The sequence below is a fragment of the Cyprinodon tularosa genome, unplaced genomic scaffold (genome assembly GCF_016077235.1).
Source record: "Cyprinodon tularosa strain WSP-4 unplaced genomic scaffold, ASM1607723v1 ctg321, whole genome shotgun sequence".
Taxonomy (NCBI): Eukaryota; Metazoa; Chordata; class Actinopteri; order Cyprinodontiformes; family Cyprinodontidae; genus Cyprinodon; species Cyprinodon tularosa.
Window position 1 is genome coordinate 302,148 of NW_024039032.1, and position 17,905 is coordinate 320,052.

At 39.7% G+C, this 17,905-nt stretch overlaps 1 protein-coding gene across 4 annotated transcripts in view; it reads right to left on the reverse strand.

Moving 5' to 3' along the window:
• Positions 1-3,651: 3,651 nt before the first annotated feature.
• nhsl2 (NHS-like 2) overlaps positions 3,652-17,905 on the reverse strand; it is a 221,653-nt gene continuing 207,399 nt past the window's right edge. For all 4 annotated transcript variants that reach the window (XM_038293134.1, XM_038293135.1, XM_038293137.1 and 1 more), the window contains 6 exons: positions 12,153-12,323; positions 9,705-10,806; positions 8,459-9,605; positions 8,056-8,365; positions 6,592-6,709; positions 3,652-6,195 (listed from right to left, as the gene is read on the reverse strand). In XM_038293134.1, the coding sequence (XP_038149062.1) occupies positions 5,856-6,195; positions 6,592-6,709; positions 8,056-8,365; positions 8,459-9,605; positions 9,705-10,806; positions 12,153-12,323 (3,188 nt within the window). In that variant the 3' untranslated portion in view covers positions 3,652-5,855. The remainder of the gene's footprint in view (positions 6,196-6,591; positions 6,710-8,055; positions 8,366-8,458; positions 9,606-9,704; positions 10,807-12,152; positions 12,324-17,905) is intronic.

Genomic DNA, 17,905 nt, shown 5'->3' on the forward strand with positions numbered 1-17,905 from the left:
AATTACTCACTTATAAAAGTAATAAATACCAAAATTGTATAGCTTTTATTGGCCCGACTTGAGTCTAATAAATTTTAGTTTTTAATTTTTTTTTTACCCCTCTTATCCAAGAAATTAATGTAAAGGTGGGATTTTCTAAACATTTTCAGTGTGAAATGAAGCTACTGAGATAAACAATGATATACCAGAGGTACCATAACAGTAGAGGGTGCTGTAAATAACATGTAATGTAAAGCTATGGTTGCTGAGATGAAAAGAGGATGAAAAACATAAAACATTTTGAATGAACCCTCATTTCTCTTTAATATAGAATTTTTTTTTCCATTGGAATTATAGAATCATCTTTAATATAGTCCTCTTATTAGATATGCCATAATACTTTATAATAAGCCATCAATATATTTGCTTCTATTTGCTCTTTAGTTTAGTGCTTTAGGCAGAGAGATCTCTTTGGTTCTGATTTTTTCAAATACAGTCCAGATCTGTGTGCCGGTAAATGTCTCGCTGGTTATTATGACGCTTATTATTCAAGGCAAACACAATTGCACAAATGCAGCTCTGTGGCGGTAACATTTCCGCTGATTGTGGAGCAACACGTTCTTGCTGTTAATTAATGAAAACCTCTTCACATATGTAAGGGATCACATCCCTATTTGTTTGGCACTGTATCCTATGTTTTGGCTCCTGACTTCTCATTTTATAGGAATCCATCTTACAAACACACCGTTGAGTCCTAATGTGCAACAAAAACAGGAAAGGGACTGTCTAACAACTGTTAAACCCCTATTTTTATGAACCTACGAGTGTCTTGTCCTTAAATCGCATGGAATGAACCCATTCCTTTTACTTCTGGTCTTTTAGTTGGCTTCAGTTCAGCTGGGTTCAGTACAAAAATAACGCCCTTTTTTTCCTTCATTTTATACTCGCCCCCTCTTATTTATTAATTTTTTTTATCTCCATAAATCTGAGGAACATCTACCTTGCGTATTGGTGGAGAAAGTTTGGGTGTTATATACATATATTTTAGGCCATATGCAAGTTGTTTCCTATGTACCTGCTGTATACCACTCAGTTTTGTTACAAAACTCATGTTTCCACTATGAAGTCAGGCGAAATAATAAAAAAATTAAATCTTAAAACAAACAAAAAATACCAAGAAGTCGCTGCAGCAGCGCCCATAATTCAATATACAAGGCAAACAAACACAGAGTTTTATAGTTGTATCATTGTCATTCACTATATATTTAAAACAAGCATCACTTTACTAGTCATCATAAATGGATTTATGTACGTCTTTCCAGAATGACTGAATACCTGAAGTAAGAAGAGTGTTGGGAAGAAAGACTTAGATGGCTGGGTTTTTTGTCTTCCCTTTGTTTTTTGTTTTTGTTTTTTGTGATGCTTTCTTTTTCGTCCACAAGATGGAGCTCTGACTCAGTAGCACCATCAGAGAGACATTAAGCTAAGCAAGAGTCAGGAAATGAAAGGTTTCCCTCCTTGCTCTGCACGCTCCATCCATACTGGAGGGGAGAATCTGGAATGCTGCTCTTCTGGTCATCCAGAACCGATAATCGTTGTGTTCACAGTTCAGAAAGTCAATGTCCTTCAAGCAAAAACACCTCTTTAATTCATTCGTTCACCTTTCTCTCCCTCAGTCATTCATGGCAACTCCGTGTAACGTGGGTGCTAACAGTATAAAAAAGAAAAAGAGCTTAAAACAAGAACGTTTTTGCATTTTTTCCAAATCAAACAACAGCATTAATGTTTTCTAACAGTCCTTTCGTTGACATTCATTCTGTGTCGTCTCTCCTGCTGAGCTCAGATGCATAGGGTGAATGCAGAGAGAAACGGTGAGGTGGAAAAGGAAAAAAAGGAGGAGGTGGAGGGAATAGAGGAGGATGCAATAAAAAGGAGGGAAAAGAGAAGGCGCTATTTGGGCTGATGAAGGGGTTACAGTGGAGCAAAAAGGACAGATGGAGATGGATCCCATAGTCATGAGAGGAGGAGGAGGAGAGCTGGGAGTGGTTGGGTGACTCAGACTGTCACTGGGACAAAATGCACAAAGGGGAGGGCAAAACAAACAGAACCTCTTCAGCGCCCGGAGCGTCCCTCTGCCATAGTGCCACCGGACAGATGGAGGGAACTTCAGTTTGAACCAGTTTTTACCCCATCATCTGCTAAAGCTGCAGCATTAGTCTGACAGTCCGAGTCCCCGAAATCAGTGGACTCTTTAAAAGGTTCTCACTGTTTGCTCCAGGAGGTTCCACAATCTATTATTTAACAAATTCTTTTAGCATTTCTGATATTGACAGTTTTGGGATATTCATTTGTTTTTGGGAGGTTTTTAATTTCTGGAAATAACTTTTGGATTCTTGAGTCATTATGGAGATGAGTGAATTATCTTTTTACAATCTTTCAGATATAAGTGGAAATGATGGACCTAGACTGTAGAACTTAGAGTCTGTTGCACACCAACTGGTTAATGGATTTGATGACACTGTGCCACAAAATGGAAACAACACTGGAAAAGACTCCAGTAAGCTCTGCAGACACAGGGAGGGAAAATGGCAGTGATTGCTCATTCAACCAACAGGTTATGGCTTCTAAGCGATAAATGAAAATGGACGGAAGGTGTTACTTTGCCCTGCTATTTTTCTAATGTTATCCTTGGTAGAATAAGTGCTCAGGTATAGCGTCACGCCTCTAAATGGTTTTCCTCTAAGTGGTTCTAATGCTACCAGAGCTGGGTGTTAGAGTGGGTTTCTAATTGGTTACTTTAAAAAGACAACTAAGAGAAATGTCAATTTCCTGCAGCTAGAGCCCCAGTTCAGGGTAATGCCATTATTATTCTTAAATTATATCTTCCAGTAAAGGTTTTATCCTTGTTCTTAAGATTCCTCTATGGTAAGGAATATTTTTTCTTACTGTCAACCTGAGGCCATTTCTCCTGTGCATGCCAAGTTTGTACCGTCCTATATTCATTTTGTGCTCTTAATTCACATTATGCCAATGTACTTGAATAACTATCACATCATTTTTCTTTGTAGGCAACCTCTTACTGCCTGAACTAGGAAAAATTAAATATTGTGTTTCCAGTCACTTAGATGCTTAAGCCAAAACAATGGATATACGTTTTAGATGTTAAATATTAAGACCATTAAAATTGGGCATAATTATAACTAGTGTTGCGCCGATGCCATTTTTTGGCCCCGATACCCAATACCTGGCTGTGCAGTATCAGCCGATACCGATACCATAATAATGTAAAATAATTGCCATCATGGTTTTGTCAAGCTGCTGCCTACCTTTGTGAAGCAGGAAAAAAACTAATACAAAGTGAATCCAGTAGAACTTTTTAATGCCTACCAGGAAGGGGTGACAATAATTGAATAAACTTATGGCTCTCAAAATGGTATCGGTGCCCTATTTGTTGGTACTCGCCAATACCAATACCGCCATTTTAGGGCAGTATCGGGGCCCCGTCCGATACTGGTATCAGTATCGGTGCAACACTAATTATAACAGCCCGCTAGATGGTAGCAGAATTCTTTCAAAAACTCCTCTTTGTAGGTAGAATATGAATCAACCAGCATTTGTGGATATGCCAATATTTGTCTTGAATTGGCACTGTATAAGTAAACTGAATTGGAATTCAATATTTTTATGATTTATGGAGAAGCCAAAGAAGACTACAATGCAACAATCATTTGATCAAAATGTTTACCCTGCCTCTTCACCGGTCACAGGATGGATGGACTTATGGATGGAAGAAAAGAAAAAAAACAATAAAGCCACTGGAAAACAGTCATAGAATATGTCATAATATATGACACTTGATAAAAGCAATATTACAAATAATTGTATGCTGGCAGAAGTTGTTAATCAGTTGTATATCTGCATTACCCTTCCAAAAAAAATAAGTAAATATGACACTCAACGCTTAGATTGGTTCTTCTTAAACTCACTTCAAGCTCCAAACAAATGTAGATTCCTATCTTGGTTCATCAAAGGTTTAGTAGATAATACTCTGTGTTCTTGCCAGAGTGAATGTTTTGGTGGTAAAGCAGGTATAAGAAAGCACTGGTGCCAATGTTTAGCACTGGCACCTGTTTGTTGGGAAACACTTTTAAGGGTCACTTTGCCATAAATCCACCACTCCCCATATTCAATGTACTTATACCTCATGTCTGGATTAAGCCCTAAAGAATAGTGAGAAGGTTTTCAGACTTTATCTTGGGTATGGTAACCTTTTTTAAGGGTACACAACAATCTTGTCAGTTCTAGCAAGGGTTTGGTCTGATCATAATTAAACAGAGACCTCTCCTTGTAAAGCCAAAGAGAGTCACTTGGACACTTTCAAAGATGATAATTGATTAATAACATTCACCTCAAGGGATTCCACTAAAGATGTTCTATCCTACTGAGGGCATGCGGGATGACTGTCCACAAATTGAGACCAATGGAAACTAATGAGGAGACAACCTCACATTGAACATAAAACCATCCAAACCTTTGTGCACTTGCTCCATATTCCATCTATACACACTTGCACACATACAATGTTACTGTAGGTCCTATGTGGTCAGTTTGTAACAGTTCTTAGGTCCCCCAAAACCAGGGACCAAAACCGGTTAAAAACCCTGTTCAATACCAGGCCTGCTTCATGATCTCTGAGCAGAAACATCAGCAGGCATGCTGGCTTCCACACACACGTGTCAACAGTCGTTTTCCATTCTTGTTTTGTAGAGTAATTTTGTCAGTGTGTGTGCTGAAGGGTGTGAATGGGCTGTTTGAAGTCCAAGCTTCTTGCATCTTTGTACACTTCTTTAAGTCTGTGTTGATAGATGCTTTCCATTTCTCTTTGTACATGATACATACAATATAATACCATTAAACATTTACAGTAAATAGACATTTAGAATGTATAAAAAAATAGGAACGAAACGTAACATTTAAAAACGGGTTAAAAAGATGGTTAAGACAAGAGGAAACCAAAGGCGAAGCCGCAATAGTGATTCCGCCGTGTAAACGACCTCTGAGGTCAAAGGAAAGAAAAGTGCTTCGCTTTCCAAGCGCAGTCGGTCGGCTTGGTGCCTTTGTGGAATGCTTTGTGAGGATCCACGTTCACGGTCACAGCACGAGCTACAAGATGAGGGACATGCTCATGCCTTATCTTTGGTGGCAAAACAATAAACAATAAAATAAAATCCCCCACGCAGTTTCTATGTTCAATATGGCACTTCACTATTGGGCTGCTATGCTATTGGAGGAAGAAGGAGCAAGAAAGTCCAACTTTACCCTTCTTTGTGTCCCCATCGCAAAACCAATGCCCCATCCTCAACGTCATAGAGGCCTACAGGTTAATCACATACAGATTGTTAACTTGTACTCCAATATTTCCGTGGATCAATTTGATTCCTTGTCCTCGGATGTGTCATGGTAGATCAGTGTGGTCGCAGATTTAGATACGATTCAGATCTTTTGTTAGTTCTGATTCAAAAGGCATGAGGATATCCACCATGTATTTCTACATTCCCAGCGTCATTTTCACCAGTCAATGTGCCCATACTTTCCCCCGCTGAACAGCAAGTCTTTTATATTTATATATAGTGGAAAACAAAACAAAAAAACCTTTATTATCCAAAGAGGAATTTCACAGGGAAACACTGAGCTCCAACCACAGGAAGGACCATTTTGCCCAAGACTTGGCTCCAATTTCTTTGGATATTCCGAATGGTCAATCAGAGGTTGGGGCGTTCAGGGCCTGCCCTCAGTTTGTGGCAGATTGTAGAGTTGTTTTGTGTTGTAGTAAACAGGAACCAGTCCAGATTAACATCTGGAAACCGTAACACCGTTCACTGATCATTGGCTTTCTCATTCCCAGGTGGCATCTCCCCTCCGTCGGTAGATGATACGGTGCTGTTTGAGAACTCTGTGACACGTCGGGCTAGAGGATTTGTGCTCTTCAGGAGCTCCATTGCAGAAACTCTCGCTCCTCCACTGGAAGACTTGTTGCCTTTCTTCTGAAGCAGGGCCATGAAGTTCTCGTTACGAGAGCTCGACCTCTGGCTGCTCCCCAAAGTTAGATTCCGATGGTCATTTCCGCTGACGCTGTGCTTCACAGGGGATACCAGGCTCTGGCGGCTACCAAAAGAATCTGACGGCTCCTTTCGGCCCAGGACCTTTCGCTTGGACCTGGAAGAGAGTCATATAAATTCAAATGGTTGGAGAATATCTCATCAACCTCAAGCATTGCTCAATTGCTGGCAACTTTGATGTAGGAGAAGGTTTCAGACTACTTCCTCTGTTGTTTTGATGAAAACATAAATTTCTTTTCAGCTCTTAAAGCAGCAAAACATATGAAATTATTAACAGCTGTTGCTTAGAGACTAGCTCTCTTATACTTGTCTTTGTGTGCCTTCATCTATAAATGTTTCTGTGCAAGAGAGAGGAACGAGGACAAAGTAAGAATTTCTGGTCAGCTCTGTACATGGAGCCGTTGCTAGGGAACTCAGTTCTCAGACCTTTGGGTTTTAAAAAGCTAATGCTAATCCTTTTAGAGGAAGTTTGTCTGTGTGTATGTGTCCAAACCTGTGTATGATGGTAAACAAGTCCTCTGTGGTGTGTGTCGTAGGAGTACTGGCCAACAAGTCATCTTCTGTTTCCTCAGTAATCTGGAGAGCAGTCTTCTCATCGCCAGCTGAATCCTCTGATGATTGCAAAGAACTCACATTAAAACACAGCTCAAGGATTAACCTTTTTAGAAATGTAATTTTCATAGTGTGCGACTAGGTTAAACAGAAAATTAGATAACTGCATGATATAGACATTACTATAACCAAACGAGAAGAGAGCGTTAGCCTGTGTTTATTTACACTGGTTTTAAAACTAGGGAGCCTCAGTATCAACATCAATCAAGAGGTTTTGCACAAAAATTACAAGATAATTATCTTTACAGGGATAATTTTAAAAAGCAGACGTATTGCTGCAAAAATGTATTGATACAATCCCTTAAAATGGTAAGAAGAGTGTTTAAAACTAAAGAACCATTGGTAGGAAAGGAATTCAAGAAGTAAACTAGATTTTCATTATATTATTTCAACAAAGCATCTTCCTTATGCTTTTGGTTCTAATCTGTCACAATGTCTTCAGATTTCCATTAGATACTTCCTTGTCCTATATTGTATATACAATATTTAAATTATATCAGAACATATGTTGCAATTGTGTCTTCAGTTTTGAGGTAAAGAAATAAAAGCTAGGTAAATATAAAACTCTCTGCCTATAGACTATTATCACTTTCATTTTGGTCTATTTTAATGGGGACCTTATCTGAAGAATGTACACAGCGCAAAAATTATCTAGAAATGGATTAAAATTTCTTAAATTAAGTGTATTTACCCTTAATTTGAGTAGGTAAATAAAATGATTGCCATTAAAATGAGTCTTTTTATTTTTAAAATAAGATAATTAGATAATATGCACTTGAAATAAGACAATGCAATTGTTTTTTCTTAGTTTAAATGTAAATTGTCTTGTTTCATTGGTAAAATGTTTCACTTACCTGCTCAATTTAAGACAAAATGTACTTATTTTAAGAAAAACTGACTTACAGTTTTTGTAGGGCATTTTTTCACCGATTTACTCTGCTTGGGATAACTGTAAATAGAACATATTTCTTTCTTTCCACAATGGTTTTCTTGGAACTATTCCATAAGGTCCAGGTTATATGATTTGAAATCAAAATCCTTGGTTAAATTTTGAATGTTAAATAGCGTGTACTTATAGAGTGCTTTTTTCAAGTCACCAATTAACACACACACTTATAATGGCAAGCTATATTGTAGCCATAGCTGCCTTGGGGCTCACTGACAGGAGCAAGGCTGCCATACACCACCAAGCCTTTTGACCACCAAAGACACAACGACACTGAAAGCCAGAGGTGGGGGTTAAATTGCAACCCTTTGGTTGCACGGTACAATCCTGCATCCTACTCCACTGTCGTCCTGAATAGACCATTATAAGCTCTAAAGCAAGCTGCTCCTACAGAAATACCTTCTCCAATCCCGGTGCTGCCCATCTTTTCTCCAAGTTCAGTGAGAGAGGAATCATGGAGTGATGATTGCAAAGAAGACTCTTTTGAACTTTCCTCATCTGTTTCCAAATGGTTTTCATCTTTCTCAGACATATCAGGAACACCAGAACTATCCAGAATATCATCCGTTGCAAATGCTCCACCGGGAGAACTGAGACCCACAGGGCTTTCAGATTGTGTAATCTGCCTATCTGTGCTTCCGTTGGTGGAAGAATGATGTGGTGTTGGAAGGAGTAGAACATTTGGTTTCTTGGGAACTGGAGGAGGAACCTGAAAAGTGTAGCAGAAATTGTGATTGTTAATTTTGTTTGACACTAGGTGATCTACCCGCCTTTGAATAAGAGCAAATTATATCCTACTCACCTTGGGTTTCTTTTTGTCAGAAAGCTCTGCAAGACAGGAGATTGTCATCCTTGAAGGTAGTGTCTTGCTCTTGTCTTGGAGCTCAGGGGCCTCCTGGGAACTGCATGGAGAAGGGAGTGATCCTCCATCCCCTGGTCCTAGATGGATATCTGATTCTCTTTCAAATTCAGGTTCCAGCGTTGGATCTTCCAACAAAGGCTGGGGATCTGGGAGTGGTGGGAGGTCAAATAGAGACTGCGAGTGAGAAAGGAATGTGTGATCATAGGTATTGATCTGTACATTGGCGGAATCTGTCACAGCAGCAGGACTTGTGGCAGTTTGTGGTGGGGGCTTTTTCGGTTTGGGCTTTTTCATTACTTTGTATATGTTGCCAAGAGGTACTGGACGTTCCACAGGTGAGGCAGGAGGAGATTCGATGCCAAGGGGGGAGGTAGAGGAAGGGGAAGGAGACTTAATGAGGAGGTTTATGGGCCGTTTGGGCAATGGAGGCTTGACTGCAACTGGTGGCTTAGGCTTTGGTAGAGTTGGAGGTGGGCTCGGGCCATCGCTGATGTCTCTGCCATGCTGCTCTTCTTCGATTGTGTCAGAGGCTCCATCAGGAGAGTGCTCCAAGTCTCCTCTGGAAACAGACCGGAGTCTAATGGTCTTTAGCTCATTCTGGGTAACTACGGGTAATGCCTGTGAAGAATTGGGGCTATTTTTTCCTGGTTTGGCAGCAGTAGAAGTATCCGAATGCCGCCTACTGGCCCTTTGCTTTGGTTTTAGTGATGACAACTCTAAATGTGCATTTCCAGGCATTTCAAATGACAACCTTGACCTTGCAGCGGGGTCCTTAGGGGATGGTAAGGATGATTTCCTTTCCGGGATCTTTGGACGCATCTTACATCCTGTTGTCCCTACGGTCCCCTGATTTACTGGAACTGTCGAAGTTGGAGTCTCTGACTGACTAGAATAGCCGCTTGATGGCGATATAAGTCCTGGAGGTTTTAAGGGCGAAGAAGCCTTAACATCAGTCTCCATTGATAACTGTGAAGGAGACGTGGCTCTGGAAGTGGAGGGAGAGTCTAGAAGGGACTCTGAGCTACTCCTGACTTTCATACATTCAATCACTGTGGTACCTGTTGCTGTGCTGGAGCCCGATAAAGACCTGTGGAAGACAAGCAGAGGGAAGAATGAAAGACAGCCATTTTACTGTGTGACATCTATAAAATGAAGTACATCAACAAAACTATCTATGGTTTTATACCTGTAGGGGTCATTGCTCTTCCACTCTCCCAACTGCCAGTGAGTTGGGAAGTTCATCTCTGTTTCCCCTTCCCTTTCCGGAGCCTGGACTTCCAGACTTGGTGGTCCATTGTTGCCCCCTTGGCCTATCTCCCTTTCATCAACACTGGCTTTAGATGAGCAAGATGAGCTTGTCAAAAGGAAATCTGGCTGGAAGTCTGGAAAATTGTCCCTAGGTATGTGCAGGCTCTTTGGCCTACCATCTCGGTAAAGACCACCACCATGCCTTATTCTGCCCTCAGCTTCTCCCAGGTTTTTCATTAAGGAAACACTTCTCACAGGAGGTGGGGGCTTGCGCTTGGATTTTTTAAGTGAGATGGAACGAGAGCGAAGACGTAAGCGTCCTTCTGCGCTGTAATCTGAAGCTGTGACTGAGACAGTGTCCGCAGTGCTTGTACTGTCTTCAGAACTTCCTCTAGGGTAAAGAAGGGCATAGTTCTCCCCATAACCCAGATAGTTGTGATGCTCTTGATAGTGGTCCGTTACCATAGTGTTCCCATTCCCAGTAGTGGTGATAGTCAAGTCTGGCTCTATCCCACCTTCTGTAAAGCAAAAGGAGCCAGAATCAGTGGGCGTAGAAAGGGAACGTTCCCGGAACTTGAAGGCATTCTGTGCGGCTATGGATCGTGCTGACCTCTGCCTTCCTCGTCCTGGTTCATGACCACCTCCTCGCCCTCCATCTGCAGGTGCGCCCTCAGTTTCCCTCCGATTTCCAATTGTGACTACAGAAGGCATGATCCCGGACCCAATATTTCCTGTTCTCCCAGAAGTGTCTGTCACACATGTGAATGAACTAGAATGTGAGCTCACAGACTGTCCTGAGTTCACCAGCATGACCCCGTCCTGCATCCCATCAGCATGACCAATGACGCTGTGATGCTTGGGAGGGACTGCTGGACCTTTGCTCATATTGTAATTGTAAGTCTCATTCCAGGCAGCAGGAGAAAATGTTGATCCTTTAGGTCCATTCCAAGAAGATGTGGGTGTGTTAGAGCACAGCAACCCAGAGTGGTCCATAGCTCCTGAATAAAACTGCTCTGAGGCACGTTGCCCCAAGCTGTTATCTGTAAGGGGGGGATTAGAAACAAAGAAGCATGAAGTCTGTTACCTGTTACCACAAGTAGTTTATTGTCAAGAATAAGGGGAATTAAAAAATATTGTTTTTACTCTCTTTAACTCCCCTAAAGAAATTTCATAATTTTCATAGAAAACACCTTTATACACCTTTTTTTTTTTTTTTTTTTTGAAAACTGTCCAAAAAAAAAAGGCATAATCATCAATGCTTTTGTAGATTTTGACTTACAAGCAAACATTTAATCTAAAAGCTAATTGAATATGCATACTTTACACAACGCTGCTGGGGCTTTAGAATACTTACTGCTTAAACATTTGAAAATATTATTACTGCTCCAAGCCAATAAAATAGCAATAAAAATAATCAACATTAAACAAATAACATAAATTTTGATAATTTGTTTTCTTACCACAAAACATAAGCAATTATTTAAAAAGTCACAAGTACGCTGGAATATATCATTTTGCAAAACTTTGAAATTGCATCTTCTCACTGGTGGGAGATAGAGATTGATATGGTTTTTGGATTTTTTTTTTTTTTTTTTTTTTTTTTTTTTTTTTTATGCCTAGGTTTGCATACAACAGTAGTTTAATTTTATTGATCTCAGAGTGGAGAAATTTACCTCTGCATTTAACCCATCCCCTTTGGGAGCAGTGGGCTGCAATCGTGGGGCGTCCAGGGAGCAATCGGGCTATAAGGGGCTTGCTCAGAGACCCACAATGGCAGTCTGCGGGAGTGTGGGGCTTGTACACATATATATATATATATATATATATATATATATATATATATATATATATATATATATATATATACACACATATATATATATATATATATATATATATATATATATACACACATATATATATATATATATATATATATATATATATACACACATATATAGATATATATATATATATATATATATATATATATACACACACATATATAGATATATATACACCCCTCCTCTGCAGTTTGTCTTTGCTGGTTTGTCATCTTTATTTAGTGTCTTCATTGATCCCTGTTTCTCGCTTCACAATGGTTCCTGTTTTTGGTTTATTTTTGGATTATTCCTTCCAGTGGCATTGTCGCAATAAATATACAAGAAAACTAAGCAGCCTCCGCTTCTGCATTATGGGTCCAACTGCAAACATTCTACAATTCTGAAAATATGCATCTATAAATTATTATAAATATGTAAATAAACAGACAGTGTACCAACAGCTTTAATTACAGAGATTAATTACGGATATTAATGTAATCAGTAAAAATAAATCAATTAATATGGAAGTTCCTAGAACAAATAAATAGATAATTTTTACCCACCTTGGGGTATGGTTGTGTCAAGCTCTGAATGTGTCTTCCTTAGAGGGAGGTTTTGATGAGATGTGTCTGTAAATAGCTCCAGCGAGTGAGGCTGTTTGGGATAGGGGTCCCCAGGAGAGGGAGAGTGCTGGAGGAGGTCGACGCCGTGAAATTTCACTGTTCCCACTTCACCTGAAAGAGACAGACAGAAGTGGACAGTAAGCATACAACATGAACTATTTGATGCATTTTCTAGGTTTTTTCTTTTTTTAGCACCCAAAAACGACACTCTTAACCAATCTTAACCAGCAACACTGCAAACTGAAAAATTTGTGTGGAATTAGTGACAACTAAATGTCAGATTTTATTTCCTTTAGGTTGGTCAGATTTTTGTAAATAAGATGTGTGTATTCCACTCATAAAACAAGCATATGTGATTAGGTATAAAGATTTCCAGTAAACAGCTTCCTTCTAGGTTTAAATTTTTCCTGTTTTAACGCAGACTGAATTGCAGCAGATGCTAACAGACACCTGCTGCTCCGTCGTCAATCTAATATACTGTCAGTGCCAACAGTAAGTCATTAAATAAACAGCTTACATACATACTCAGCCAGATGCGTCTTTCTCTCAGTGTTCTTGTAAAATAATGTCTAAGACAAAAACATGCAATTGAGTAAAACTATTTCTTTCTTTTTTTTAAGGAGTGAAGGTCACTGTGCCAAAAACAGTTTTGGAAAGAAAATAAACAAAAACAAAAAATGAACAGAAATAGCTCATTGCAGAGGTTGAGGTACCTGAGAACATGGTACACAATGCTGACAACAGTCAGAGTCAACAACCTAATTACTATTTGAATTGTAAAGGTAGACAATTGAATTACTGATGGACCTTTATTCAAGCTGAGCTGCGAAATTTCTTTTTGCACCTACAGCAATCATGCATGTCTGCAGAATCTGTCAGACTAATAGGAATTCAACCTCCAGAAAAACTTAATTTTCAAAATGTATACTGGTAATTGTTTCTTTTAAGGTTAATCTGTATCATTCTAATACACTTTGAATTTCCTGGAGTCAGAATTGGCCAACAAAGTCAATACAACTATTAATAATAATAATAATAAAACTTGAACATCGGAGTAGGACTTTGACAGGGAAAGCAGGAAAAAAGACCTTCTGTAAGTTTATGTGGCCACCACTGAGGAATTGGATTGGTAGCAAGGCAAAAATCCCCAAAACTGACTGAACAGACCAGCTTTGAGTCTTTTAGTCATCACAGCAACCCACATGTTATATAGGTATTTACTTTGACACTGTCCACTTAGATGCAAATACTTTAGGTACCATTTTTTGTTGTGAATGTGTGAATTCGGAACATTTGTTTTCCATAGTGAATGCTGCTAGCATGTTTTTGTGCAAAGTGAAAATGAACTCCTTATTATTTGATTTCCAACTTTGACTTCCCCTTTGGTGGTTTGGAAAAAGTAGCGGCTTATTGTCTGAAAAACATGGTAGTTTGAGATACCATTTCACAATTATACATATTGTATATCGTTGTATTGTGTGCTGTGCAAATAGGCTGGGGTCTCTCTTTGGTCTCTTTTTTTTTTAGCAATGCAATTTTTTTTTCTATTATATACTGTTTCAAGCCACTTCTCCACCTGAATTTCTAAATTGCTACAATATAAAGTAAGTCTTATATTATGTCTTGTATATATGTCTTGTCTTATATTACTTTCCTTCCAACATGTATATAAACATGCAGACATTGCTAACTCCAATTCCTACCTCTGTCTATGCATTAAAATAGCTACTTTCAGCAAAAGACTATATAAATGGCCAAATGCAGTAGTTATCAAACCTTATGTGACAAAGAAGCCAAATTCCGGTTTGTTACGTGAGCAGCCTACTATTTAATCCACTAATTTCTGTTTGATAGACTTGCCTTGTTTAGCAAGAAGAAAGAGACTTGAAAAAGTATAGCCAACTGTTGACTAATGTACATGTTTGTAACCATTGAGTCAGTCGTTTTTGAGCTAGTTAGTATTAAAATCCTAATTAAAACAAGTATAAGTTAGTATAGATAATATCATTGGTAATATAATGAAGAATCCACTACAATGAGCATTGCTTATTAGATGTTGAACAGGGACAAGAAGAAGAGGGAAGGGTTTCTCTCTCATGAAAATTTAAGGCTACAAATCAGCACTCAATTCTAGGTTGTGTTTTTGATATAAATCAATAGCATGAATTAAAAAACCCACCAGCAATAACAAAGGCTTTTCTAAAGTCTGCCCTTCAGACTCAATCTATGTGTCTACAGCCTGCTCCACAGTCCCTTTTTCTCACTGACTAACAGTCATTCATGAAACTCGCTGGAGCGAGATGTGCAACAGTGGAAACACTCAGGCAGTGGGATGTGAGGAGGAGGAGGAGGAGAAAGCAGTGACTAACCTTTTTTCAGCCCGATTCCTAAAAATCTATCATTTTCACCACTGTCATCGTTTTCCTCATCTACATTTTCATCCTTCTTATTTCTTTTTTAAACAGCATACCCTTTCTCTTGCTTTGCTTTTAACTGTTTTTTTTCTTAATTGTTTTTAGTGGGAGGGGAAGCACGTTGAGATTCCATGGTAACAGCAAACTGTCTGCGAGCTACCCGTTCGCTGGCTTTCATAGCAGAAAGATGGAGAGGGATAGAGAAGCAAAGAGTAAAACTGTTTAGAGGGAACTTGTTATGATAAATCAACTTGCACAGGTGATTTGTTCGTGCTTTTAAAGTGACCAAAGATTAGTCTTTACTTTGAAGAATCCACAACATCACTATCCTGTTACTGCTTAGTGTACAGTATCTCAGGTGGAGCACATAACTAGTGTTCATCAATACCAGAAAGAAAAGCCAGAAACCAGACTAATTAAATAACAATTTAGTTTTTTTTTTCTTTTTTTTTATGATGCTGGATTTAAAAAAAGAACTAACCCCAATGTCAAAGCATAAACTCGCCCTAAAATACATTTTTCAGACAATTTCACCAAAGTGTTTCTTCCCAAGTTGTTGGGAGAAGTGGAATTCCAACTACCGACTCACCAAGGGAGATGGTTTTATGGTGACATTTGTTTGTTCATCGAAGTTGTAACGCCTTACAGATTATATAGAAAGAAGCTGTAACCAAAATATAGATTTGACTACATTAGGCCCGTTTTCACTTATAGAGGGCAACAGTAGGAAGAGACAATAAAGTTAAAAACTGAACAGTAAAATAGAGACTACCAGAGGTATGAACTCCAGTCACATAACTTGGACTCAAGTCAGATTTGATCCATTGATCTGATGACTTTAGACTCGAGTTCAAAAAATATCAAGACAGTTGCAATTCAACTTGGACTTTCACAGCATTAACTTGTGACTTGACTTGGACAAGAGCCTTTTGACTTGACAAGGCTTGCTTCTTTCCCCAGAACTCAAAGATTAAAAAGAATGTAAACGCAAGGACGGGGCTTGCGGACGGGTAAACTAGGCAGTTGCCTGGACCCTCTAAGGGAACCCAGAGGCCGATAAATTGTGCTCCACAACAACAACAAGAATGGGAATTTACTTTGCAATGAAATTATACCGTAGTAGCAAACACTCTTAGCTTCGGTCTACATCTGATGCTGTCAGCGCGATCCAACACAAAGATAAATTTTATCGGCCCCACCCGATTGATGAATGCGAATTCTAAAGCTGGAGTGAAGGATTCCCATGTTATCTCTGTGTAGATGGCAGATCTGGAGCAAAGCAGAACAGAGCGAAAATGAGTGAGGTGATAGGGAATTTAGGGAGGCAAACAACACCATTTTGGTGAAGTTGGTCACGTTTGCTGCCTCACCTGCCAATGAAGTTGAAGAATCTGTACTTTTGTTTACAATCGTGTCGCAAAGTCCATTCAGGGTCTAGATTTGGCTGTGAGCTAAAGTGAAAGAGCGTAGCAGAGATGAAAATGTTTTTATTAAAAATGCAACACAGAAAAAATAATTTTGACTAAGGATGAAGTAGGAATGCTCTTATGGGGATTTGAGGTAGCTTTTTAAAAACCTTTTAATTTTGTCCTCCCAGCGCACACGGTTGCCTTCTCGCCATGCGATGTCTGCATGGTAAGCTTCATTGTCCCTCTCCAGTAGTCCTTTCAGCTCCGTAGTTCCAGCCAGTCATAGCCTCTCCTTGCCCTGCCCACCTGGCTGGCTTCTCTGATATACCACTCTTCTTACTCTTCTTAGGACAGTGGTATCTTCTTCTCTGATGTACCACTGTCCTACTCCCAGGCAACTGTAGTCTTAAGTGTTCTGTCTTTCCGGTAAACGTGTCCGATCTGCCACTGTACTCCTCTGTAGCTTTAGATAATCACAGTTAGCTTCTATTGCTGACCCCTGCTGGCTGAAGCCTCTCCCTGCTCTTGCTCTTTTCCCAGCGGGCTTACCGCTCATCCTCATTTCCCTGCTCTAGTGTGCTGATTCGCTGGGAATGACCTCCGATATTTCACTGTGGTTGCATAGTTCCAGAACCTGAAATGGTTGGCAGGCTGGTTCTGGTCTCTGACGGTTTTCTCACACTGCATTCTCGCTGCTACTGTCTGAGCTCCAGAAAGCCGTCTCACCTAACCCTCTGATGTCCGAGTTATTCGTCCCCCAATGCAGGACAGCAGGGCACTGAACTGGTTGACAGATAGATAGAAGTACAGCTGAAAGTGACAGACTTCCAGACGTAGCCTCTGGAGGTGGTGCTGGTATTCCCCATACATGCTTTATCTCTGGGAATGTGGTGAAGCTAGAAACGACGAAAGCATTTTTCGGCTTCCTAAAGTAAAAAACACTGCCAGTTGCTTTGTAAACTCATGTCCACCATGATGAGGGTTCAGCAGACACTATGACATAGAATTCTTTCACCCTCCGGGTGAATTCGCCTACCGTGCGAAATAATTCGGCTGGCCACAATATCAAGGCAAGAAAAAGTAGATGAAACAGTATTCAGTATTCCACTTTAATTTATATTATGCAACGCCCTTTAAATATTCTTTGTGACAGCAGTGTAAAAGTTGTAGAAGAAGATCATGTTAAGAACAAACATTATCATATGCCTGCTGTTAAATATTCTCATATGGCATGTTGTTGTTGTTGTTTTGTATCGGTTTGTCAACATCCACCTTCAGCAGCAAAACTGTTAGCCAACCTCCTGGTTCAAGGGTCAATTTCAATTACTGACAGAGATGACTGTGAGTTTAATACTCTTTACTCTCTTTGCTCCAGAGCATGGTGCAGGGTGCACTCCGCCAACTCTGCCCCACCCTGCCTCGCTCTCTGTGGGGGGTTCCCGCTTTGATCTCTGCTACTCCTGACTGAGCACCCAACGTCTACTTGGGATCGGACACTGAGCAGAGTGCACCAGGGCAGGGTGAGGTCCGCTAACTCTGGCCTGCTCTGACGCACTCTCTACCAGGGGTTTGGAGTGCAGAGTAGGGGTTAGGTCAACTCTGGAAGCTAAGTGAGGAGGATGATAGTTCAACATTTTTTGTTTCTGTCTTCCATTTGTATTGAATAAAAGCTTTGTTTCCACTGCACTCTTTTTCTTATTTTTCATTAGTTGTTTTCTTTTTTTATGTGGACCTGTTGTGTCTGTAAATCAACTTTACAGAAAATGCAATCTTTTTAAAAAAAACATGACATACAATGGTTGTTTTCTATTATTATTATGTTTTAATAACCTTAACCAATGTCAGCCCTACTTTTTCTGACTGCTATTTC